The 14,858-nt window shown below is 39.1% G+C and overlaps 1 protein-coding gene across 2 annotated transcripts in view; it reads left to right on the top strand.

Annotated features, from left to right (window-relative positions):
- SLC71A2 (solute carrier family 71 member 2) overlaps positions 1–14,858 on the top strand; it is a 115,899-nt gene that overhangs the window by 91,250 nt on the left and 9,791 nt on the right. For both annotated transcript variants that reach the window (XM_019633043.1, XM_019633042.1), the window contains 3 exons: positions 8,443–8,661; positions 10,348–10,461; positions 14,257–14,328. In XM_019633043.1, coding sequence (XP_019488588.1) covers positions 8,443–8,661; positions 10,348–10,461; positions 14,257–14,328 — 405 coding nt within the window. The remainder of the gene's footprint in view (positions 1–8,442; positions 8,662–10,347; positions 10,462–14,256; positions 14,329–14,858) is intronic.

Genomic DNA, 14,858 nt, shown 5'->3' with positions numbered 1-14,858 from the left:
CCTCTGATGAGGCTTGGCCCCTAAGGGCTCTTGTGCCTGTAGCAATTTCCCTTTGGGTGTGAATCTTGTAGGTCAGACCCTGTAATGCTCTTATTTTATCTAAAGTTGGTCTCTGGGTGTGATGATTCTTGTGCTTCTTTGGCTGGGCCCCGCTGCAGAGCGTGTTTTAGGGCAAAACAGATCAACAAGCACAACCACAACAGTCACCAAAGGTAACCAGATACTCTCTTATGTACAAAGCAGCCATCACCCTACACTCAACATGTATAGAAATATCAATCATACACAAAGAGAAAACAAACCAACAGAAACAAAACAACGACAATGAGAAAAAAACGAAAGCAAAGCAAAACAAAAAAACCAAGGAACAAATAGCAGAACAAAATAAAATAAGATATAATAAACTAAAAAATAGAATGAACGCAAGAAACAAAATAGCAACACCCTTAAAACAACAACAACAGCAAAAAAAAAACTTGCAGAAAAAATGGAAAGTTGGAGGAGGCAAATCAAGCTGTGACAAGGAAACAGGAAAGAAGGGAGAGAGAGAGAGATTAGAAGAGAAGGAAAGAAAGACAGAAAAAAGAGAAAAAAAATACATATATATATCTATATCTACACCCCATATATATGGACATATATATCCACATATATGCACCTTTATATATGTCTATATAAAAAACTAGAAATACTAATAAAATAGAAAAATCCAAAAACAACCAACACAAGCAATCAATGAAAAAAAACGAAAAACCCAAAACATCCAAGAGAACCCAATTAACAATAACAGTATAACACACCAAAAGAGAAACCAAGACCGAAAACAATTTAAAAAAAAAAAACACAAGGGAGAAAAAACAAGAAGTAACCAGTGCCAATCTGGGCTGAAGTCCACCAAGCTCTCCCCAGGTTTTCTTCTGCGATACACACACTCCTGTGTGTCTTGTGGGGGCAGAGCCCCCCTGGCACCTAGTGAGAGCCTGGTAATGCTCTCTGTTTTAGATGAGTGGAGTTATGCGGTGTGATTGGTAGTTTTTTTACAAAGTCAGTGTTATTTCTGCTCCCGCCTGCCCAGAGGCACTCTGATTTCTGCGCAGCCAGAGGACTGGATGTGTGTCTTCGGGGCTGTAGGGGGGTAGGGGATGGGGAGTTCAGAGCTGCTGGTAGGCCTTCCTGTGTCTCAGCAGCCAAAGTTGTTCTGCTTCCCAAGCTGCCCAGGAGAGATGGGGGCCGGAACAGCTAGCCCACTCCTGCAGCCACTTCTCATGCAAATTTCTCAACCCCCAGGGAGTGGAAGCACCTTTGTTCTGACTTACTCCTCTCTTCAGGGGTCAGCCTCAGGCGCTGGCAGGGAGGGGGCCAAGGTTTCTGAAGGGGGTGGGGGTGTGCACTTATCTATGCAGTTTATTTATTTTTCCTGTCTGAGAGAAAAGGGGAAAAAAGAAAGAAAAAAAAAAGGAAAAAGAAAAAAGCCCCCTCCGATGCTCCAGCAGAGGCCCTGCTGTTCTCCAGGAGCCCCCCTTGGCAAGGTGGCTCCTGTCTCCACAGCTGTGCGGTACAGGCTGCGTCTCCACGCTTCTCACTTCCCTCTTCTGCTCTCTGGTTTGAGATTTCTGCCTCAGAAACTGCGCACCCTGGGGCTTCTGTCGCACTCCTGGCAGGACGGTCACCTAGAGGCTGAGCTTGCCCTGGTGCTGCAAACCACTTTGCCTTGTCCTGGATTCTTACAGCTCCACAGCCGCAGGCGCCGACGGACTGTGCCTCCGCTCACGCACTCCTGTCTCTGTTCCACTTCATTCCTGGCCTGAGAATTCTCCTTCAGCCGGGCTGGAGGTGTAGGGAGCGAGCCGCAGGAACTTTCTGATCTGCTCTCTGAGACCCCAAGTCTCAGCAGCCGGGGGTGTGGGCTGTGCCTCCACCCACCTCGCCTCCCTCTTCCTTCACTTGCCCGGTCTGCCCACCTTTAAGTACTCAGCGTGGGAGTCCCTTCGTGGCTCAGTGTGCTCGGCAGAGGTTTGTTTGCTGCACTCCAGCTGTTCAAATTGCTGTGCTTGTCAGGGGAGAACTCAGGGAGCCCTCCTCACCACCGCCATTTTTTCTCTCCCCTCTATTTTTAATTTTTTGAGGACCTTTTATACTGTTTTCTATGGTGACTGCACCAATTTACAGTCCCAGCAACAGTGCACGAGGGTTTACTTTTCTCCACATCTTTGTCAACATTTGTTGTTTGTTGATTTTTTAATGACATCTATTCTTAGTTGTTATTACACTGTGATTTTAATTTGCATTTCCCTGATGATTAGTGATGTCGATAGTGATGTTGAGCATCTTTTCGTATGTTGATTGGCCATCTGTATGTCCTCTTTGGAGAAATGTCTATTTAAGCCCTCTGCCCATTTTTTAATCAGATTGTTTGTTTTTTTGGTGTTAAATTGTATGAATTTCTTATATATTTTGGATACTAACCCTTTATTATATGTATTAGTGGTGAATATCTTCTCCCATTCAATAGGTTGATTGTTTCCTTCACTGTACAAAAACTTTTTAGTTTGATGTAGTCCCATTTGTTTATACTTTTTCTTTTGTTTCCCTTACCTGAGGAGACATATCCAAAAAATACTACTAAGAAATATGTCAAAGAGTTTACTGCCTGTTTTCTTCTAGGAATTTTATGGTTTGGAGTCTTACATTTAAGTCTTTAATCCATTTTGAGTTTATTCTTGTATATGGTGTAAGAAAGTGATCCAGTTTCATTCTTTTGCATATGTCTACAGTTTTTTCAGCATCATTTATTGAAGAGACTGTCTACTCACATTGTATATTCTTACTCCTTTGCCATAGATTAATTGACCACATGGGTGTGAGTTTATTTCAGTGTTCTCTATTGTGTTTCATTGATCTATGTGTCTGTTTTTATGCCACTACCTTACTGTTTTGAATACTGTTACCTTGCAGTATCATTGGATATCAGCTTGGGTGATACCTCCAACCTTATCCTTTCTCAAGACTGCTTTGGCTATTCAGAGTCTTTTATGGTTCCATATAAATTTTAGAATGGTTTGTTCTACTTAAGTGAAAAATGCCCCTGGTATATTGATAGGGATTGAGTTGAATTTGTAGATTGCTTTGGATAGTGTGGACATTTTAACTGTGTTAATTCTTCCTATCCATGAGCAGGGTATGTGCTTCTATTTATTTGTAACTTCTTCAATTTCTTTTTCAATGTCTTATAATTTCCCAAGTAGAGGTCTTACTTACTTACTTGGTTAAATTTATCAGTTATAATAGTTTTTTGATGGAGTCTTTAGGGTTCTCCGTATATACTATTATGTCATCTGCAAATGACAGGTTTACTTCTTCCTTTCCAATTTGAATGCCTTTTATTTCTTTTTCTTGTTTGATTGTAGTGGCTAAGATTTCCAATACTATGTTGAATAAAAGTGGTGAAAGTTGATATTCTTGTCTTGTTTCTGATCTTAAGGAAAGCACTTTCAGCTTTTCATCATTGAGTATATTAGCTGTGGGTTTGTCATATGTGGCCTTTATTATGTTGAGGTATGTTCCTTCAGTTCCCACTGCGACTAGATTTTTTTGTCATAAATGGATGCTGCATTTTATCAGATGCTTTTTCTGCATCTATTCATATGATCGTATGATTTTTATCTTTCATTTTGTTTATGTGGTGTATCATGTTAATTGATGGGTGGATATTGGACCAATCTTGCATCCCAGGAATAAATCATGGTGTATAATCTTTTTAATGTATTGCTGAACTCAGTTTGCTAATATTTTCTGGAGGAATTTTGCATCTATGTTTATTGGGGATATTGGCCTGTATTTCTCTCTCTCTCTCTCTCTCTCTCTCTCTCTCTCTCTCTCTCTCTCTCTCTCTCTCTCTCTCTCTCAATACCTTTGTCTGGTTTTGGAACCAGGGTAATGCTGCCCTTGTAATATGAGCTTTGGCGCCTTCCCTCCTCTTGAATTTTTTGGAATAGTTTGATAGGTTTTAATTCATCTGTGAATGTTTGTTAAAGTTCACTGTGAAGCCATCTGATCCAGGACTGTTGTTCGTTGGGTGTTTTTTGATTACTGATTCGATTTTGTTAGTAGTTATCATTCTGTTCAGATATTGTTTTTTCCTTTTGGAAGGTTGTGATTATTCTAGGAATTCATCCATTTCTTCTAGGTTGTCCAGTTTGTTGGCATATAATTGTTAGTAGTATTTTCTTATAATCCGTTGTATTTCTGTGGTATCATTTTTCACTTCTCTTTGATTTCTGATTTTATTTTTGGGGTCCTCTCTTTTTCTTGATGAGTCTGTTGAAAGGTTTGTCAATTTTGTTTCTTTTTTAAAAACTAGCTCTTGGTTTCATTGATTTTTTGGTGTGTGCTTTTTTTAGACCCTATTTCATTTATTTCCATTCTGATCTTTATTGTTTCCTTCCTTCTACTCACTTTGGGCTTTGTTTGTTGTTCTTTTTTCTAGTTCCTTTACGTGGAAAGATAGTTTGAGATTTTTCTTGAGGTATGTATGTATTGCTATAAATTTCCCTCTTAGAGTGGCTTTGGCTGTGTCCCGTAGATTGTGGGTCATTGTGTTTTCATTTTCTCAAGGTATCTTTTGATTTCTTCCTTGATCTCGTTGTTAACCCATTCATTATTTAGTACCATGTTATTTAACCTATACGTGTTTGTGTGCTTTTCAATTTTCTTCTTGTAATTCATCTGTTGGGTTGTTGGAAAAGTCATGATGCTTTTTTGCAATGAAAAACATAGAAAAAACATGTCATAACTTTTCTGACAACCCAATAGTGTCAAACCATTGTGATCAGAGAAAATGGACGATATAATTTCAGTCATCTTTAATTTGTTGAGACTTACTTTTTGGCCTAACATGTGATCTATCCTGGAGAGTGTTCCATGTGCCCTTGGAAAGAATGTATATTGTGCAGCCTTTGGGGTGAAATGTTCTACAAATATCAATTAAATCCATCTGATATAATGTGTTACTTAAGGCCACAGTTTCCTTGTTGATTTTCTGTTTGAATGATCTATCTATTGATGCCAACGAGGTGTTAAAGTCCCCCACAATTATTGTATTACTATTGATCTCTTTATGTTCATCAATATTTCCTTTATATATTTAGGCGTTCCTACATTGGGTGTGTAAATGATTACAAGGGTTATGTCCTCTTGTTGGGTTGATCTCTTTTATCATTATGAAATGTCCCTCTTTGTCTCTTGTTTATAGCCTTTGTTTTAAAGTCTATTTAATCTGATGAAAGTATTGCTACCCCAGCTTTTTTAAAATTTCCATTTGAATGAAGTATCTTTTCCATCCCTTTACTTTCAGTCTGTGTTTGTGTTTCAATCTGTAATGGGCCTCTTGTAGACAGCACATGTATGGTCTTGTTTTCTTATCCATTCAGCCACCGTATGTCTTTTAATTAGAGCATTTAATCCATTTGCATTTGAAGTGATTATTGATAGGTATGTCATTATTTCCATTTTATTATTCATATTTATGTTCTTTTCTCTTCCTCTTAACAAATTTTTTTTTAAGATTTTTTTTTTAATTGGGGAATTGGGGAAGGGGAACAGACAAGTTGCTGTACTTTTGTTCTTCAGTCTAGTTGTGGAGGACGTCACTTCACTGGCCCATGTTGGTATTATCATTGCGTTCTTCCCAGGTGAGGCAGATCGGTCGCCGGCCACAGGACAGCTGCTCACAGCAGCTCTTAGCAGCTCACGCCGGCTGCCAGCTGCTCACGGTAGTTTACTAGAGCTGCCCACTGCAGCTCCACTGGAGCCTATGCCATCGCCAGGGACTCATGGCAGCCCAGCTCCAGGTCGAGCTGTTTTTCACCATCTTAGCTGTAGAGGGCGCAGCGTCACTGGCCCTAATGTGGTATCCGAACCGGGGCCCTGCTCCTCAGAGCTGGCGTCCCAAGCCAACTCTTAACCAACACGGCACTCGGCCGGCCCAAAGAAGTCTTTTTAACACATCTTTTAATACTGTATTGGTGGTGATGAACTCCTTTAGCTTTTTCTTGACTGGGAAGCTCTTTTATCTCTTTTTTAATTCTAAATGATAGCCTTGCTGTGTGGAGTAGTCTTGGTTGTAGGTCATTACTTTTCTTCACTTTTAATATTTAGTGCCAATCCTTTCAGGGCTGCATAGTTTCTGTTGAGAAATCTGCTGACAGGTTATGGGAGCTCCCTTGTAGGTAACTAACTGCTTTTCTCTTTCTGCTTTATGATGCAAATATTGTTATGCTTGATGTTGTCCCAGAAATCCCTTAAACTATCATTATTTTTCAGGGTTTTTTTTTTCCTGTTCTGATTGGGTGTTTTCTGCTACCCTTGTCTTCCAAATTGCTTATTGTATCCTGCGCATCATCTAATTTGTTGAATTCCTCTAATGTATTCTTCATTTATGACTGGTTCTTTTTTATGTTTTTTTATCCCATTTTTATATTTTCTAGCTTTTTGTTAAAATTCTCACTTAGTTCATCTATTAGCCTCCTAAGTTCATTGAACATCTTTACAACCAGTGTTTTGAACTCTGCATCTGGTGGATTGCTGTCTCCATTTCGTTTAGTTCTTTTTCTAGAGTTTTGTCCTGTTTTGTTTCATTTGGGACATGCTTTTTCATCTCCTCATTTAGGCTGACCCCTGTGTTTGTTTCCATGTACTGGTAGGCCTGCTGTGTCTCCTGGTCTTGGTACAGTGGCCTTGTCTAGTAGGTGTCTTGTGAGACCTAGTGGCACAGTCTCCCTGATCAGCTGAGCTGGGTGCTCCAGGTGTGTCTCTTGTGTGGGTGTTGTGTGCTTTCCTGTTGTAGTTGAGCCTTGATTGCTTGATTGGGAGGGATTGACGCTCAGGCTGATTTGGCTGTGAGAAATGGCCGTGACTACAGCTTGGGGTATCATTTGTGGAGGTGGTTGGGTGTATCATTTGTGGAGGTGGTTGGGTGGTGCTCTGGTGTGTTGGTTATGGGGCCTCTTGGGAAGGGCACTGGTAGAAGCCAAGGTCAGGTCTACCTGTACCTGGGGCCACCTGGGAGAAGCTACATAACGATTTGCAGAAGGTCGCTGCCTGTGATGCACTTGGAGACACCTGGGAGAGGCAAAGCTGTGAACCAAGGCTGGCTGCCACTAGTGCCACACTTAGCAAGAGGTACAGGTCACACCAAGGCCAGATGTTGCCTGTTTGATATTTTTGAACCTTTGAGAGATTTTAGGAAAGTCCACAGCTGGAACCTGTGCAATTTCTTCGTTTGGAAAAGCCAGCCACTGGAAGTCGCTTGGGCAGAACCTTTGTTCGGGTGGGGTGAGTTATCAGGGAATCATAAGGGTGGGGCAAATGGCATTAGCCAGGTTGCTGGAGATCCAGATTTCACTCCCCCTGTGCTTGCAAGTTGGATCGGGGGATGACTCAATAAAGGAACAGTGAAGTCTGCGAGCACTTCTGTTAGGAGAAAGTTGTCCATTCAGCCCTTGCCCTAAAGCCAGATGATTCATTTTCTCCCATTATATTCTTTTCACTTTTGTAGCTGCTGTCTCAGCGCTAGAGCTCAGGGGAGACTGTCAATGAGTAAGTCTGTTTGCCAGTCTTTTAAGAGGAATGCCTGTGACTCTAGCAGCCCTCTGTCTCACTCAGCTGCAATTCTCTCCAGTTTCCACAGCCAGAAGTTATGGAGACATCTTTACCTGGCACTGGAACACTGGGCTAGGGAGCCTGGTATGGGGCTGGGACCCTCGATTTTCAGGGGTGATGTCCACAGCTGAAATATCCCTCTCAATTTTTAGTTGCCACATGTGGATATGGGACAAGCCTGTTTTATGCCTCCACCCCTCCTACCAGTCTTGTCATTGTTTCTTCTTTATATCCTTAGTTATAGTTATAGGACTCCTGTTCATCTAGTCTTCAGGTGGTTCTCAGTGATAGTTGTTCTGTAATTTAGTTGTAATTTTTATGTGGTCCTGGGAGGAGGCAAATACAACATTTACCTACTCTGCCATCTCGACTGGAAGCTCAAACAGTGCATGTTTTGGGGAGATAAATCAAGCACAGTCCCTGAGTAATTTGTAGATTTTTATCATAAACGCTGCAGGAATTTTTTTCATACCTGTCTTCCCACATCCCCATTCCCCAATTAAAGGAGACTAAAGCATGTAAGTTTTACTTATGAAGAGTGTTATCACAATTTTTTATTTTAATAACATTATTATATTTTATTCTTGTAGCTCTCCAGTATATCTCCAGTTAGTTAATACAATAATTGTTGCACAAATTCTTAAAACAAAATTACTTTAATTCTCTTTCTTTCTTGAAATTTGTGTGCAACACATTCCTTTTGTTTTAAAGCCAGGAAAGAATGGCTGTAGGTGTGCACCTGCAGCAGATGGAACCGTGAGTGACAGTGTGCTTTTTTCACAGGTTTCAGCCACCTTTGCAGCCAGTCTGGTCAGCAGCCCGGCCATTGGAGCATACCTCTCAGACAGTTATGGAGACAGCCTCGTTGTGCTGGTGGCCACAGTGGTGGCTCTTCTGGACATCTGCTTCATTTTATTGGCTGTTCCAGAATCTTTCCCAGAGAAAATGAGGCCACTGTCTTGGGGAGTTCAGATTTCTTGGAAACAAGCTGACCCATTTGCGGTAAATAAAAATATGAAAACATTTACTTTCCTAAGTATTTTTCTAAGCCATGCAAATAAAAGAACATGCCTGCAGCCTCAAGCATCCCAGCAATTATTGATCCATTTCTTTCTTCAGTAAAAATAGAAAAAATTTAATTGCAAGGAAGGGACTGATGTAGACTGCACCAAGGAATATAGAAAATTGATATTTCTCAAGTCAAGTATGTGGTTATCATAAGGGAAGAGAGAAAAAAAAATCTAGTTAATCCCTGTAGAGGGAAGGAAGTTTTTTTTTTTTGCATAGTGGTTTTCATGTATTTTTTTAATAAAATAAATGAAGGTGTCTATTTGAAATGGCTGTTTTTTATTCACTTAAATTCAAAAAGGATAAAAGCATTTAGTCTGATTAAAGTAGTTACTTTCTAAGTTGTTAATATATATCCATTTGGACCAGAGGCAGAACTTGTATTTTTCAGATTGAGTGGATTCTTTGTTTTCTATAATTTTGGGGGGTTTTGGTATGGGGGAAATCCCATTACAACTAGAAAAAGTACTTAGAAGAAAAATCTTATCTCTCCTTCTCCCACCTTATCTGGTTTGAAATTGTTCTTGAAAAAAATATATGCAGAAAATTAACTAGAGTTTGATTTTTGCTTTTTATCCCCCAATTTTATCTTTAGGAAAAATACATATAATAATAAAACTAACTCATCAGAAATTCTTTTCAAAAAAGCCCCCTGAGGGCATGACCTGGGGGACGCTGCCAATTCTGTTTGTGCTACAGCTGTTTGTGCCACATCAAGAAAGAAGGAAACCAGGTGTACACCTGAGAGCTGGTCAGGCCTCCCACCTTCTTGTCACATAGTGATCAGGTTACACATGAAAACTCCTCTGTGAATTAGAACTACTGTGTCTTACTTTTCAGGCTGTTGTGAAAAGTACAGTGAAGATTTGCAAATTAGTTAGTCTTATGTCTGGTGTGTAGCAAGTTCTCAATAGACATTAGCTCCTTTTGCTACTTTGTGAAGGTTATGATGACCTGGAATGCACTGCAGCACTCTCCACTTCTTAGACAACAGTGCACCTTTTGGTCTGCTCAACAATCCTGTATAGACAGGAATGTAAGAAGGATTTTTGGACAAGGTTATAACATTCAAGAAGTTGTTGCTGGTCAGAGAATCTTCTCACTGACCCCATGGCTGGAACATACTTAATTTGTTGACCAGTTTACAGGCAAATTGAATATTAACATTTTAAAGAATAGAGTGAATTTATGTGTAATGAAAACCTTGTACTGCTTGTGGCTTTCAAGAAGTTATATTATGAATGAAATAGATGAGATTTTCTTAAAAGGTTCTGGAGCAATGTGTTTTCAGGGTCTGTTCATAGGACGTTCAGGATCTGTTTCAGGATGTGAATCAGTATTATTAAATAAAGATAAGATAAGTGCACATGTGTGTGTGTGTGTGTGTGTGTGTGTGTGTATTTTAAGCTGTAATATTTGAAACAAATACCTCAGAAATTAGGACTTCTAACTTCCATAGAGATATGGTGACAGATTTAATGTTAAGGTTCACTTCTTTTATAGCCTATTCAACTTTTGTTGTGTACCTTAATAGATCAAAACAATGATGCCAATATCAGAATATCAGTGACATTAGTGTCTATTTGCTTTTTATGTGTTTCTCTTTCTGCTTTTTCCTAGTCACTGAAGAAAGTTGGAAAAGATTCTACCGTCTTACTAATCTGCATCACCGTGTTTCTTTCTTACCTTCCTGAAGCTGGACAGTATTCAAGTTTTTTTCTCTATCTCAGGCAGGTGGGTAGTGGGTGCCTAGGCAGCTTTTGAACATAAGGAAAATAAAAAATTGGCATCTGTCTAAAGGTATTTGGGGGAAAACATGCAGAGAAAAAAAGTGTGTGAATTTACTTCAAGTTATAAATGTAGGTGCTGACATACAATTAGTAGTTAGGAAACCTGTAATGCATTGCTGTTTAAAAATACAGTGAAATGGGCCTTTTGAGCTCCTCTTTTTGCTCGGCCCACTCCAAACTCTTTGGAGTAATTTCTCTTCTAATAATGGCCCTTGAACAATTCTCTACTGCTTGGGCCCACTTCTATTTCTTTGAAGTGTACTTTTTTCTTCTAATAAACTGTTCTTTCACCACTTTAAACAAATAAACAAATTAAATTAATTAATTAAATAAAATACAGTGAAATGTTTACTGTGAAAAAATTTCCTTGAGAAGTATACTGAAAGAAAATTAGTGGAAACAGAATTTATCATAATGTTTTAAATCTAGTAATATCCATTAAATTTCAGACAGAGAAAGTTTACTTCTAAAGTATCCTAACCTGGGCCTGATCACAGCCAGCTTGTTGAGCCATCTTCAGTAGGCCGTAGCTCAACATTGCTGTGGACACCAAAGGGTCTCGCAAGCAATAATCAAAATAATCTTTTCTCTCTTCTGATTTATTTCTCTTTAAAAATTTACACTTTGCTGTGTTCCCCCAAAAGGCAGTTGACTTAAGGCAATTTTTTTTTGTTAAGTTCCTTTCTCCAGCTGTTGTTTCATGTCTCTGAGACTGCTGAGACCCCACTTGCCTTCCATTGCAATCCTGCCTTGGTCTTTTACTGATTTCACTGGAAGCCCTTCTAATGGTTTACTCCACTTTGACAAACAGACCTCCTCCTAAGATAAATTCCTCTTATTTTTGGAGATATTTTTTAATGAAATTTAAGTTCACAGTTCTCATAGTTTTTCTGAGAGCGTGACCCCAGTGAAGCCATCTGCACCTAGACTTTTGTTTGTTGGGAGGTTTTTGATTACTGATTCAAAACTCCTTGCTAGTAATTGGTCTGTGTGGATTTTCTATTTTATCATTCAGTCTTGGTAAGTTGTATGGTTCTAGGAATTTATCCATTTTTTTCTAGGTTGTCCAGTTTGCTGGCATATAATTGTTTGTAGTAGTCTCTTAGAACCTTTGTATGGTACCCGCTGTAACATCTCTAATTTCTGATTTTATTTGAGTCCATTTTCTTTTTCTCTTGGAGAGTCTAACTAAAGTTTGTCAGTTTTGTTTATCACCTCAAAGAACTAGCTCTTAGTTTCATTGATCTTTTCTATTGTCTTTTTAGCCTCTGTTTTATTAGTAATTTTAAAGTCTTTTTTTTTTAAATCTCATAGAATTTCAATAGGGGGGAAATAATTGAACTTATTTATTTATTTATTTTATTTTTTTAGCTGAGCCATCCTGCCACCTGTTGGCAGCTCAGCGGCTGCTCAGCTCGGGCCGGACTCGAACCGCTGTTGCTCAGAGCTCAAACCTTTGAGCGAGCTCTTAACCAACTGAGCCACTCAGCCGGCCCTAACTTTTTAAAAAACTTAATATTTGAAACTAAAATTTTTAGCATTTCAGAGTTGCTGTTAAGGTAAGAAGCTTAGAAATTATTGCCAGCTAATTTTGACTGCTCATTAGAATAACCATGGAAGTTTTTTAAAACATATCTGTGTCTTGGCCCAGAGAGTCTGATTTAATCTATCTCAAATGGGTTCCAGGGTCTCATTGCTCCCCTCCCCGTCCACCTCCTCTCTCCTTCTCTGTTGCCCACATGATTTTAATGTGCAGCCAAAGATGAGAGCCACTGACTTTGCTAGTAAGCAAATTCTGTATAGGCAGCATCAAAAGTCAGATTGTTTTCTTTCTATTCTAATGTTTGATAACATTATACAGAGGGTGCCAAAAACATGTATACACATTTTAAGAAAGGAGAAAACTGTATTAAAATTGTAATACTCAATATATACTGATTACAAAAGATGAATACAATTCACATTTGTCTTCTGCAGTTAAAAGAGGTGCTCAGAGTGGTTATTATCAGCGTAATTTTAATACAGTTTTTTTCTTAAAATGTGTATACATTTCTTTGGCATGCTCTGTATTTGTTTTTTGCTCGGTTGGGGGTGGGGAGGGATATGAAACAATAGATACGCCTGTAGTAGAAAATACTGTCTTAAGATATTTGTTAAATTAAGTTGTGCCTACTTGTAATTATTTCTTTTATCATATTTGTTAGGTTGTTGGAAAAGTCATGACGTATTTTTTTCTATGTTTTTCGTTGCAAAAATGCGTCATGACTTTTCCGACAACCCAATAGATATAAATTACTGGTTAAATAGGTCTGACTTTTAGCACTGCCTTAATTTGTCACTGTCAAGGTGTTATGAACTTTCTTCAACTATTGGGTTGTCGGAAAATCGTGACATAATTTTGTCTGTTTTTCAAAGGTCATTTATTTATATAAAGAACAAAGATCAATCAATGATATATTGCCCGTTTTGTTCTATAACCTTTTGCCATCTTTCAGTGAGCTTCATGATTCCTCGTTCATAGAAGGACCTGTCTTTATTTGCAAAAAACTGAACAAGGTGCTGATTCACAGCTTCATCTGAATTGAACGTTATTCCACACAGGGTGTTTTGAAGAGAGAGAGACAAGTGGAAGCCTGACAGCTCAAGGTCAGGCGAGTATGGTGGGTGTGGCAACACATCCCATCCAAGCTCCAATAATTTTTGACGGGTGATCAAACTTGTGTGTGGTCTCGCATTGTTGTGATGGAATACAACGCCTTTACAATTAACAAGCTCTGGATGTTTCTGGATGATGGATTCGTTCAAACTGTTCAATCGCCAACAATACACATTCAAATTGATTATTTGGTTCCTTGGTAGGAGCTCGAAAAACACAATACCTTTAAAATCCCACCACACTGAGAGCATAACCTTCCTCGGATGAATGTCTGCTTTTGATGTCGTTTGAGGTAAATCAGAATGTCGGGACCAAGACTGTTTGCGCACCACATTGTTGTAAACAATCCACTTCTCATCACCAGTTATCATTCGCTTCAAAAAAGGATCGTTTTCCTCACGTTTAATGAGCATATTGCAGATGTTTATACACACTGTCAAATGAACTTCTTTGAGTTCATGCGGAATCCAAATGTCTAGATTGCTTAAGTATCCCAGCTTCTTCAGGTGGTTGTGAACGCTTGAATGATGGATATTCAATGTTTCTGCAATCTCTTGTGTCATGTAACGTGGGTTTGACTCGATCAATGCCTTTATTTTGTCGTCATCAACCTTGGTGGGCCTCCCTGACTGAGGAGCATCGTTGAGATCAAAATCACCAGCACGGAATTCTGTGAACCATCGTTGGCACTGATGTTCTAGTAGAGCATTGTCACCGTAAATTTGATGCAACTTTTTACAAGCTTGACGCGTGAGTTCTTCTTCTTATGGAAGTAAAACAGTAAAATATGGCAAAAATACACAGTTTGTTCTTCCATCTTCAACTTGTTGTAAAATCTCCAAAACTCAACCAAGTCGCTCAATTTTTTTTTTAGAATGAAGCTAGAACTGTCAGCTTCAAATAACATAGATGCAAATGACTCTAGTATTTGCAGAAATGACCTAGTGCCATCTGTCGCAAACATGTGTCATGACTTTTCCAACAACCCAATATTTTATCCTATAGCTTTACTAGAATATAACATTTATTAGTTTTATAATATCTATATTATAATAGTGTTCTTGTTTGTTTTCTGTTCCACAGGTTATAGGTTTTGAATTCGTTACAATTGCAGCATTCATAGCTATGGTAGGAATTCTGTCTATTGTGGCTCAGGTGAGTGGCACTTTAGGCATCCCTTTTTTTTAAACATTTTTATTCTGAAATAATCACAGGAACCTGCAAGGAAATAGTCATGAATATCCCCTGCACACTGCCTTAGTCGCCCCCTCCTCTCCTGCCACAGTAACATCTTGTGTATCTATGGTACAATATCAAACCCAGTAAACTGCAGATATGGTCCACAGAACTATTCCTTTTTTTTTTTTTAAGATTTTTATTGGGGAATTGGGGGATGGGAACAGTGCTGGAGAATTGGGGGAACGGGAACAGACAAGTTGCTGTTGTTTTGTTCTTCATTCTAGTTGTGGAGGACATTGCTTCACTTGCCCAAGTTGGCACCATCATTGCGCTCTTCCCGGGCGAGGCAGATCAGTCGCCGGCTTCTGGACGGCCGCTCTCACAAACATATTTTGAATGACAGAAATCAGACAAAAAAAGAATGCATGATGGTTGATATTGTTTCTTTAAAATTCAAAAATTGGCAGAATAGCCTAGATCAGGGGTTGGCAAACTGTGAATATTTC

The sequence above is a fragment of the Hipposideros armiger genome, unplaced genomic scaffold (assembly GCF_001890085.2).
Source record: "Hipposideros armiger isolate ML-2016 unplaced genomic scaffold, ASM189008v1 scaffold_1229, whole genome shotgun sequence".
NCBI lineage: Eukaryota > Metazoa > Chordata > Mammalia > Chiroptera > Hipposideridae > Hipposideros > Hipposideros armiger.
This window is presented reverse-complemented; position numbering and strand designations above follow the sequence as displayed.